Source organism: Notamacropus eugenii, chromosome 1 (assembly GCF_028372415.1).
Source record: "Notamacropus eugenii isolate mMacEug1 chromosome 1, mMacEug1.pri_v2, whole genome shotgun sequence".
In the NCBI taxonomy this organism is placed as follows: Eukaryota; Metazoa; Chordata; class Mammalia; order Diprotodontia; family Macropodidae; genus Notamacropus; species Notamacropus eugenii.
In genome coordinates, this window is record NC_092872.1 from 496996017 (window position 1) to 497008403 (window position 12387).

Below are 12387 nucleotides of genomic sequence, written 5' to 3' on the forward strand. Positions count from 1 at the left end.
GTCACATCTGGATGTTTTTACCCCCACTGCTTCTCTTACCCCTTTTCCACTTAGCCACTAACTTAGTTCAAGCTTTCATCACCTCTCACTTGGACTATTGTGCTGTCCTCTTGCCTTAGGTCCCTCCCCACTTAAATGAACCCTCTTTTCAACTGTCAAAGTGATTATCCATAAGTGCAACTCTGATCATAGACTCCAGTATGCTGCCCCAATTGCTTCTAGAATCAGATGCAGACTTCTTTCTTTGATATTTAGGCATTTAAAACCTTTCAGAGCCCTGCTACAATCTACTTTTCTGGTATTATATATTAATCTCCTTCCCAAACTGGACACCTTGGTGTAACATGTACACATGCAGATGCACACACCCCTGGGGTTCTCCGTCTCTAATCTCCTAGCTTCTACTAGGAGCCTTTCCTAATAGTTCCTCTTCCTCCTACTTCCCTAAACTACCTTGCGTTTATTTTGTATTTATACTTGACATCATTATAAATATGTATATACCTTCCCCCAGGAGAAAGGAAACTGAATAGCAAGGACTCTTGTACTTTTGTCTTTGTATTCCCAGCACTTAGGAGGGGTCTGGTACTTTTTTTCCAACAGCCTATAATTTCATTTGTATAAGGGCAGCTAAGGTGGCCTAGTGGATAGAGTTCTGGGCCTGGAGTCAGGAAGACTCACTTTTCTGATTTCAGATAGTGTCTCATGCACTTATCAGCTGTGTGGCCCTGGGCAAGTCACTGAACCCTGTTTGAGCTGGAGAAGGAAATGGCAAACCACTCCAGTATCTTTACCAAGAAAACTCCAGATGACTTATGATGAAAGATGCTATCCATCCTTAGAGTAATAACTGATGGAGTCTGAATACAAATTGATGCATACTTTAAAAAAAATTTTCTTCATTGTGGGATTGGGGGGGGTTGGCCTATGTTTTCTTTTTCTGTATGATTAATGTGGAAAGTATGTTTTTCATGATTATACCTGTATAACCCATATTAAATTGCTTGCCTTCTCATTGAGGGGGCTGCGAGTGAGGAAGAGAATTTGGAACTCAGAATTTTTAAAATGAATGTTAAAAATTGTTTTTACATGTAATTAGGGAAAAAAAGACTAAAGAAAAAAAAAGAAAGAAAACTGAAAGTGGGTCAAGAAGAGTAGGACATTACTGACCTACAACAAATAAGTAGCTCATGTGAGAAACTCTACCAAATTACCTACTATTCAACTTAGTCTTAAAGAGTTGTCTGGGGCACTAAGAAATGAGAAGACCTGCCAGGAAATAGTATATGAATCTACTATGGAACTTGCCCTCTGGTCTTCCCAACATCAAGGTCCGGTAGACCTGACTCATAGTAGATGCTTAACAATGTTTGTTGTCTGATTGATTACTCCCTTTCCCTGGTTTTTCTCTGCTTTCAAATTTCAAGCATATGAACTCCTGTGAAACTTGTTACTTAGTGAGAGTGGGGAAGAAACTCCTAGGGCTATAATTTCACCTTACAACCTTATTCCTGAACCTGAACCAGACAGCGAATCCTATTAATATAATCAATCCTGAGTGTGAATGAGCAGATTTCAAGTTTGCATTTTTAATAAACTCTAGTTTCTGACCTGGTTTAAAGTAGAACAGAACTTTGAAATTTTGGAAAGTAGTTAATTATCCCTTTTTAGTACCAAGCTCACTGACACAGAAGGGTGGTTGCCATAGCAATTAATTTAGGTCCTTCACTGGAATAGGTTGTTAATGGCCCTTAGGATGGACAGAAAAATCTTAAGCAAGATGTTCTTTATTGCCAGACATAATCTTTACAGGAGTCTTGGTGCCCGTTCTGCTCTGCAGAAGGAATTTTAGGATTTACAGGGAGAGAATGCCTACCCTGTAGGCTTAAGAGAAATGTGCTTCTTGAACCTTAAAGCACCGTATAACAGAGTTGTTATTAGTCACAAGGGGGTTTGAGCTTAGCCTGTGGAAGCTTCCTTCTGAATGATGTCAACCAAAGACAGACTGTCCAAAGTATGTATGCTCAGCCCTGTAGTGTGACTATTATAAATGCACATATAGGAAACAAGAAAATGCTCATATATCATTGGAAACCCTGGGGCAGACAGCATGCATGAGGAGACCATGGAAAATACCTGGGGCTTTATACATGTGGTCAGATAGACAGTAACCTTTTTTGTAGCTCTCATGTTTACCATATTCTGTTTTGTATTGAAAAGAATGTCCCAGTAGCTTAAACTGCACTAAAACTTTTGGACACCCTGTATTTTTATGTGTACATAGCTTATCTCCCCTCCCTTATATTTTATAGTCATTTTTGAGGACAATCAATAAGAATAACCTCCAGTTTCTGCAATAGCTTGTTTTTGCTGTTTTTTGAACAAATGATGTTCCTAGACGTAGACATAGATTCTATGTGATCCTTTCCATAGGCTTGTGTGGATTTGTATTGACTGATAGATATTTTCATTTCTCGGGACTGATAGCTAGTTTTTATGTCAGTTGTTGGTGATACAGTCTTTGATCATGAAATAAAATGCAGTTAATTAGCCCATATCGGGTCCAAATACCTCTTCTTTTTCTCATTAGCATCATATACCATTATATGCCAAATTGACTGACATCTCTTCCACCTCTTTGCTTTTGAACAAGCTGTCCCCCATGCCTGGTTTGTTCTCCTCCTCATTTCTGTCTCAGAATCCCACATTTCAATGTAATTGACCCCTGAAAGCAGAGAGCGTTTCATTTTTGTGATTATATACCTGGCATTTAGCACTGTGCTTAGTATGTAGTAGACAATCACAGCACAGTGCCTAGCACATAGTAAATGCTTAATAAATGCTTATTGACTGACTAACTTAATAAATAATAATGATTTATAATTTATAATTAATAAATAATAAGTATTGAATTGAATCATGTTCCAGCCAACATAACTTAAGTGACAGTCCTTAGGGACTGAGCGATGGTTGACAGAACCAGAACATTTCAGTGAGATGATTTCCAGTCAGAGTTTACCTGTGTTAAGGAAGCTTAAGTATTTTGAGTTTCTAAAACTTGTTTATTGTTGTTGTTGTTATGCTGTGCTGACTACCGGAATGCTGTTGTCTTTCCAGGGCCTCAATTTCCATGGACAGAGAATAAAGTCTGGTAAACCTTAAATTCCAGAATCTGCGTGCAGACTAGAAAGAAAAAGCTTTCTTTGATCCCATAGTAACTTTTGAACAGATGGTCAAAAAGAAAATTAAAGCCAAAGAGCAGGAAACACCAAGTTATTTAGGAAATTAGCTCTGGAGCTATAATTCATTGATTTTAATGAATTGATTAAGTATTTTTATACATATTTTTTGTATGTTTGTTGTTTTCAGTCGTGTCTGACTCTTTTTTGATCCCATCTGAGATTTTCTTGGCAGAGATACTGGAGTGGTTTGCCATTTCCTTCTCTGGCTCATTTTATTGATGAGGAAACTGAGGCAAATTCAATTAAGATACTTAACAGGGTCACACAGCTAGTAAATGTCTTGAGGCAGGATTTGACCTCAGGAAGATGAGTCTGCCTGACTCCAGGCCTAATACTCTATCCACTGTGCTACCTAGTCACACATGTAATGCTTCTTAGTTTTAGCTTTCAGGATTTTTTTTTTTTTAGGATTTTAGGGATCCATGACTTTATTTAACTGTAGGGCAACTATCTTGGGCAGACAAGTAATTGTTTGATTGACTGAAAACAAAAGAGTAGTAGAGGTGATTACCTGTAAAATTAACGATAAAGTAATTTCTAAAGTCCCTTCCAACTCTTAACATTCTGTGGTCTCTACCTATTTCTTGTTGGAAAGCAGAAACCAAAAGTGTGTTGATTTATCAGTTCACCATGGGACATCTTGTGAAAAGAGAAAAGTGGTCTTGACTGAACGCTTAACAAATAAAATGAGGCAGTCAGCCAATAAGCATGGACTAAGTGTTTAATATGGGCTAAGCACTGTGTTAAGAACGGCATAAAAGGAAAGGCTATAGCAAAAGTCTCCTCTAGTTTGAATTCCAGTGGAGGAGATGGCATGAAAATAACTAAGTGCATATAAGATATACTGAGTAATGAGGGCAGTCTCAAAGGGAAGCATTGAACTCTCTTATAGAGAAATAACTATTCAGGTTAGACTGCACTAAAGTTCAGTAGTTTTGATATGTATACTAATTTTTAAAATTGTAATTGCTTATCAGGGGAGACCTTACAGAAGACAACATGGAAACAGAAAATGCAGCAGCTGCAGCCGCAGCTGCTTTCACAGCTTCTTCACAACTGAAGGAAGCAGTATTAGGTAGGAAACATGCAAAGCACTTTTTTCATCACTTATTCCCATTACTCTACCTCATAATATTTTAAAGGACCATGTTTGCCTATTATCAATATTGGACATTATCCTCTAACTTAGAAGACCTGTTTTACTTTTTGAAGAGACTACAGGCTGTCCTTTTCAGTGAATTTTTTTTTAAACTTCCATTGTAGTAGTCTTAATTTTCTCTTAAATTAGATTATCTCTAATGTCATTCCAGCTTTAAAATTTTGAGTCTGTGATTACCTCTCGGCTATTAATTTATCTGATGAAGACTGAGCTTATCATGGCACTTTGCTGCCCTCTTCTGTTTCATTTTTTTACTATTTGTTACTAGTTTGTTCATTTGAAAAATTTATCAGAATTTATTGCTATGATTGTATTGATAACTCAAAATCAAAAACTGTTTACGGAAATGTTAGTAGATATTTTTATGACTTCAATATTTTTTTTCCATAAAATTAAAAGTCTCATAATAATTAAAAACAGTATAAGGAAATTTCAGTATAATTGTTTTAAATAAAACTTGACTTTACCTCCTAAAGAGATTCTTCAGCTTCTGGACTTTTGACTTTGCTAAATTGGTGGGCATTTCATAAATATTTGTTAGGTTCATAAGCAGCCCAAAAGTTGATTTGTATATTGATTGTTTGGAAGTTAGATCACAATTTCCCGTAGAGATACTGTGTTAGGTTACCAGGCTAATCTATATTGTGGCCCATGTTGTTGCTGAACTATAGCGGCAATAATTTAAGCTACGTCATTTATTAAATGGTTCTAGCTAAGCCAGACTACTTGCCTTTGCCAACTTCATCCTATCATTTCCTCCTCTGTGCTTTTAGCACATGCTGCCTTCCATGGCTGGAACACACTCCTTCCATCTGTTGAAATCCTACTTTTCCTTTACAACCCAGCTTGGGTGACTCCACCTCCATAGAATCTTCTTAGATACCCTCTAGCTATGAAATAATCATCTCTTATTCATATTTCTCATACCATTCTGTTATGACTTTTCCTATGGGCTTAGGCTATTTTTGCATGTGGATTTTTTATATAGTTATCTAAATGTTTGTCTTGCGTTCATTCTTCTTTTTTGAAGAGGACCTTGACATCAGAGAAATGATGATATGACTTGCACTTGACTTTGTTTTGAGGAAGGGAGGGCTTTGCAAGGTCACCAGGCTCACTTTCTTCTCCTGAGCCATCTGGATCCAGTGACCAGATATTCATCAAGATGACTGGAGATGGCCCATGATGCAATGGGAGACCTTGACCTTTTAGGCTAAGACCTTTTCAGGTACTCACATAAAGGGAGGTAATGCCCTTTCAGTGAATAGGCCTCTTTAAAAGTAGTCAGGGGGATGGCCCCTTTAAGTAGAATAGACAAAATAAATCATACTGGGAAGGGCAGGAACCTCAGGGTTGTTATTCAGAAGAGAAACCATTACTATTGACATTCGATGTAAGCCAGGAGGGTCCAAAAAACAGCCATTGAGTGGAACTTGGACAGGGACCCATTATTATTCAATCTATGGGCTTCAGAGTACATTGGGTCTAAGGTTTTAGGGAAAGAAGGGAGGAAGAAAAGAAAGAAAGAAATAAGGAAAGAAAGAAAGATCTAACCAGTAAACCACAAGTTAACTGGGCAGCTTCTGGCCATCAAAATTTACCTTCTTTTGGAGAGAAGGAAGGGGAGAAGGAGAGGTTGAGAGAGAGGATGAGCTGTTACCCAGCTAGCTGAGTAGTCATCAGGATGACTCAATGTTTGTCTTATTCTTGTGTAGATGATAAATCCTTTGAGGATAGTCTATCACATTGCATATGGTAGGTGCTTAATAAATGTTTGTTGAATTGAATTGAAATAGTCTCTGATGGGTTAGCCTGATGGGCTACCACCACTTGTAAACATTATTTCTATGGGAGATAATTTTGGATGGCCGAATTTGAATTTAAGATGGTGAAAACACATTTGCTCTATAATAAGAGCAAAAGGAAGTCCTTTATCTTTGTCTTTTTTTTCTTGCCTGGAGTATAATAGATGTTTATAAATTGTCTCCTATCTCAGAAACTGCCTATAACTGAATTTTCAGTCTTTAGATAATTAGTTGTGCTTTCTGCATTTGCAGAAAATTATACTGGGAGATTGTAATTGATTTTCTTTCCTTTCCTTCTTCCTATCTGTATACCTTATGAGAAGTGAAGATGGCTGAAGAGGAGGAGAGTTTGGAGACTGAGATTGTTTACCCCATCACCTGTGGAGATAGTAAAGCCAACTTGATATGGAGGAAGTTTGTGTGTCCTGGCATTAATGTGAAGTGTGTTCAGGTGAGGATATATAACATTTTTCTGGGTTTGAGAGAGATTGAAGACTTTATTTTTGAATGAGAAGGCCAGTGGTGATACTATATTTCTGAGAGTAAACCAGAACTTAATATAATCATGAGTAACAATTAGATTTGAAAAATTAAAGAAGATTAAAATATAACCCCTTCTGTGATGGAATTAAGCTATTCCTATGGACTAGTAGATTCTAGGGATTAGAAGGTAAACATTCTGCTCGGGTGACAGTATTAGGATTGCCTTATGATAGCTGGATGAGTAAATCAACAAGAATTTACTAAGTGCTTATTAAGGGCCAGGAACTGTGCTAAGTGCTAGGCCTATCAAAAAAAAAGAAAAAGTAGTCTTTGCCCTCAAGGAACTTACATTTTAAAGGCAGGGATGGGGGAGGGGGAGACAATGTGTGTGTGTGTGTGTGTGTGTGTGTGTGTGTGTGTGTGTGTGTGTGTGTGTGTGTGTATTTTATATATATAGGCACATATAAGATCTGTGTTTTGAAAGACTACAGAAAGAAGCTATGTGGGAATTTTGTATTAAAGTTGTTAGACTTTTCTAGCCCTCCTTACATTGTCTTTAAATAGTCTTCTCCATTCACGTGCCAATTAAAAGAATACTTAACACTTTTGTGGACTAAATTCTCTTAGAAAAATTTTTGATTGGAATCATACCTACAAAAAAACCCTGTTAACTAGGCTATACCTTCATTTGTCAGTAAAGCATGAGATTTTATTATTGCTTCCCTTATGATCTTTCACTATTCATTTAGTCAACAAATTAATTCAGCAAATATTAAGCAGCTGGTAAGTTCAGAGTACATATATTCCCAGTTGTTTTTATGGGGCCTAGGGAGAGGTTTACTACTTTTAAGACTGTAAAGCTCTTTTAAGGAAAAAAATTGGATTTTGAAATATAAATCATATGTAGAAGACTGTTCTAAGATAATAACCTTTAAAGGCATTAGGTGTTTCACAGATATCACAAGAAGATCTTTTTTGGTCATCTTAGAATTGTAAGAGGGAGCTTTCATTCACATGTAGTGGTAACATGAAGTTCTAATCTCTACTGTAGGTAAGAGAAATTGGTTCCTCTGGTCAACAAGACCAATAGCCACTAGAAGCAGATAAACATAATTAAAGATGAGAAGTGGGAAGCAAGGCTCTTTTCCACAAATCACTCTTAGCTCAAAATCTCTTAGGAAATCAGGAAATTGTCCATAGAATCTTCCTCTCTGAAGTATAGTTCTTATAAGCAAAGCAAGGATCAGAGCTCTTTTTTATCTCTGTGCCAAGATCCAGTGACTCATCCTCAGTTTTTTACTTTTTTATTTTTTGCTTCCTAAATTTGACTATTCAGCCCAAACAGTTGTTTGTTGATTTAAGATGGTGATTATGAAGTCTGTTTTATTAGAGGGCAGGGAGAGCCTTTCTGTTTATCATCTTGATATTGTGGATCATTTACCTTCTTTCTCTCTATTTAAGTCCATCTTATGTACTGCAGACAAGATAGTGTATCAGTTTTTACAGACTGTCATAATTGTAGATTTCTTGTAGATTTCTTCAGTGGGCATCATGCCACCTAACAGATCAAGCAAGCATTGATCTTTATCTTATTTTCCCAGGTCACTCCATAAACTTGTCTTATTCTAACTGCAGCTGCTTTCTGCTATTATAGCTGGCCAGATCAACCTACATATAATGTTTTATCTAAACTGTCCTCTACCTTTAGACTAGGTTGCCATACTATATCATACTGTTGGTTTTTTTCATACTGTACTTATAATATATCCCTTCTAGGAAGCCTTCTCTTATTAATCTATATACTTCGTACCATATATCAAATTGTGGTCTCCACCTAACCGTTCCTTTTGTATAAGTGTTAATATGTGTTTATGATTTTTTTGTTTATTCTACCAGAGATGTCAAATTCAGCCTGCAAAACTCCTGACTACCAAACCAGATGAAAATGTAATTAGGAAATGTTTAACAAAATAAATGAAAATACAATATAACATTGATAATGTTAATTTGTGGTTTTCTGAGTCATCATGTGGTCCAGAGGGATCTGTTTCTATATGAATTTGACACCACTGTTATAGACAATATCTTTTTCTAGTCACCTATATTATATACATTTAGACTTTTAGGATTTGGCATTAGATTATAAACTCCTTGAGGGTGACTACATAGTCACCACCCTCAAGGAATTTACAGTCTAATGTGAATTCACATATAGAATTTATCTATCTGTATCCATTTATATGTTGTCTAATAACTTCTGTAGTTCCTTCTTTTTACTCTTCTTCCCAGCCTCTTAAAGTGGTGGCTTCTCAGGGTTCTATTCTTCTGAATGCTCTCTCTCAGCAATTTCATCTACTCTCACAGCTTTAATTCTCATCTTTATTGGGATGATTTCCAAATTTTTATCCCTAGGACTAATTTCTCTCCTGTACTTCAGAAGCATAATCTCCAACCTCAGTGTGCTGATAGCAGTTCCAACTTGACATACTCAAAATAGAACTTACTTTTTCCCTGAAACTGACTTCTCATTCTCACTTTTCAGTTTCTGTCAATGGCACTGCCATTTATCCACTCATCCATGCTCAAAACCTCTATGCTATCTGTGATTCTTTCTTCTCGCTCATCATCTGTAGCCAGTCATTTCCCAATTCCTATCAATTCTGCCATTTCAGTCAGTTTCAGGACTTTCTATTCTCACTGATGTCGTCCTGATATAGACCCTTATTGCCCTCTCAATGGACCACTCAGAAGCTTCTTTGCTGGTCTTCCTGCTGACATTCCCCCTCCTAGAGTTTTGCTTTAATGCTATCTTGTGCTGTGGAAGATACCCTAATTTCTTTTCTAAGGCTACACCAGTAGATTGCAAGCCCTGACAAGTCATACCAAGCTGGAATGACATAAAATATAGGCCTTAAAACATTTATCTGAGGGACTTATGACCAGTATGTTGGTCACTAAATGATGATTTATTTCACCATGGCAACTCTTAAAACAGGTAAAAATCCAAAATGGCCCTCATTCCTTTGTGTCTCCCTTCCACATCCACAGTGGTGGAGGAGGAGACAGAGGATATTTCCTAGTTTTTAGGCCATCTCTGAGCTTTAACTGTTTGGTGAATTGATATGCCCACTAAATTGTGTTTGTAAGGTCAGTTTCAATACAAATGAAACCAATACACAAGAGGGAGTTGCAGATAAATGGAAGGATGGTTTCACAAGCTCTTCTTGAAAGACAGTTAAAAAAGTTAGCTGAGTTGGTTTCATTATGCACTCAAGGGTAACAGGAAACACTTTTTCAAAGAACACTTGGCTATTTTATATTTGCAGCATTCATGATGAAAGTAGGTAATGGCACCACCCTGCCATGAGCATAGTTGTAGCTTATGAGCTATCATCTATTGCAAAGGATGAAAAAGTAGAGAAGTTCTACAAGGAACAAGACATACACAGAAGTATGAAAATTGTTTTGGGAAAATATGATTCAGGATAAGAAATGGAGTCAAAAGCTTATATATTATTCAGAAGGTTATATTGCAGATAATTTCTTTCTGACATCACAAAAAATTAAGCTAGTTATATTTTAACAGACACATTTCAGAATCAGACATCTATATATTGATTGGTTTAAAAGGCAAAAATATTATAAGTAAAAATAAAGATAAGAAACTGCTGTTATGACTCATTTAAATGAGATGTTGACTTTGAAAAAGGTAAGTAGGCAAAAATAAAGACTTTAGTTGTAATTATTGCCTTTTCTTAAACTTTAACTAGAAGGCCAAAGAATCTAGAAACTTCCTTAGCCAGCAAACAATTTCCTTGCCACGTGGAGAGACATGGTAGCCAAGGTAACAACAGTTTAGAATACAAGCTCAATTGTAAAACATTGAGGAGAAGGATGGAACATTTTGAGCAATGCTATACAACAGTGAAAAGCGATAGAAGGAAAACAAGTCCCCAGAAAGCTGGGTATGAAGTCCAGCTAAGCCAAATTATTCTGAAGGCATTTATAGATTAGAAGGACATGTAGAAATGAAATGGGTTACAGTATATCTATAGTAGTTTATTCTTTTCACTGAAGAAAGTGATGTGACCTTTCTAATTTTATCTTACACAACTCACTTCTGTATACATTATGCTTCATCCAAACTAGACTACATGAAATCTCTTATTTATAGCCAATATTTTCTTCTGCCTGGAATACCTCTGCCACCATTTCTCCCTTTTGAAATGATCTTCATTGTTTAAGATCCTGCTCAATTGTCAATGTTTCTAGGAAATCTCCCCCTGATTTCCATAGTTAAAAACCTATGATTTTGTTGGTATGGGAACTTCCTCCATGGAGGCAGTTTCCATTCCATATATAATAGTTGCCTGAGGCTCAGAGAGGTTAAATGACTTGCTTATGATTAATCAACTAGTTAAATCGGAGAGGCAAAATTTGAACCTAGTTCTTCCTAACTCCCAAGGTAAAATGCTATCTCTGGCCTCTGTTACCTTTCATTTCTATGGAAATCTTCTACTGACTCTTAGCTCCCTTCCTCTTAGCCAGTCATTTGTTTTCATCAGCTTCAGACTTTTTGAACAATCAGGTTTATCCCTAAAATCTTGCCAGATCCTGATAAAACCAAAGATTTTGCCTGATCTAATAACTTCTAACATTCTATGCAGTGAACATAATTTATTACAAGAAGATTGCTGATATAGAAAATGATCCTAAATTTCCTACATTCTTGCATATTTGTACCCAATCTTACCCTCTTGTTATATTTTATTCTATGCTATGGTAACTTTATATTTATTGAATAACTTTCAAAGTTGTGTCACACACAGATTGTAAGCTCCATGAGGGCAAGGATTATTTCTTAATTTTCTTTGTATCTTTTTCAGTATCTAGCATTGTACTTTGCAATAAGAAGTGCATATTAACTGGTAAATGTAATGAATCAATAAATTTCTAATAATGATCTAGTCAGAATTTTACACTTGACTACTGATTATTTTGTTTTTCTTTCTTCTTCAGTATGATGAGCATGTGATCAGCCCTAAGGAGTTTGTCCACTTGGCTGGCAAGTCAACTCTGAAGGACTGGAAAAGAGCAATCCGCATGAATGGGATCATGCTCAGGTCAGCCTATTTGGTAGCAAGTACCTGGATGACAATATAGTCTCCCTCTGTTGGGTAGGATCTCAGGCTGAGAAACAGGTTCTGATCCAGAAGCTGAGCCAATGAGTCATTGCTTCTTTAATTATCCACATTTGTCATTATGATTATCGTCAGAAATACCCAAAATAAGCAGCCCAGTTGTCAGGACCAGAGCTTCCCTCCTATATTTGCTCATTTGCATCTGGCTAAGCCCTTTAATGGTAAACTATCAATATTCATAAGTCTGTTGGTGACAGGAACCAGGAATCCTCTCCCCATTTAAAAAAAGCCAAACAAGCCGAATTTTAGTAGTGGGTAATTTTTCCTGCTCAGAATGTTAAAAGTTAGTAATTCAGATAAAATCTTCAACTATTCTGGAATTGGCCTTGGTTTTTGGCATGAGGCTACTTGTCCAATAATTCTGCAGTTGATGTAAGGACAGGTGACTAGTTAGGAGGAGGGAAGATCATTTAAGATGTGGATAATTAGAGATAATAAGTGAAGCTAAGTCCCCAGTTAGACAAGGACAGAGAGAAGATGAAGAAGAGAAATCTTTG

The 12387-nt window shown here is 36.6% G+C and overlaps 1 protein-coding gene across 5 annotated transcripts in view; it reads left to right on the plus strand.

The window, feature by feature from the left end:
- The window catches only part of GMEB2 (glucocorticoid modulatory element binding protein 2), a 58894-nt gene that overhangs the window by 12983 nt on the left and 33524 nt on the right, over positions 1-12387 (plus strand). For 4 of the 5 annotated variants that reach the window (XR_011972298.1, XM_072633287.1, XM_072633288.1 and 1 more), the window contains exons 3-5: positions 4220-4317; positions 6530-6657; positions 11709-11812. Coding sequence is in view for 4 of the 5 variants with exons in the window: in XM_072633287.1 (XP_072489388.1) it covers positions 4220-4317; positions 6530-6657; positions 11709-11812 (330 nt within the window). In the remaining variant the exon portion in view is untranslated. Of the gene's footprint in view, positions 1-4219; positions 4318-6529; positions 6658-11708; positions 11813-12387 lie in introns of those variants that run through there. The other variant, XM_072633289.1, reaches the window with a different exon arrangement.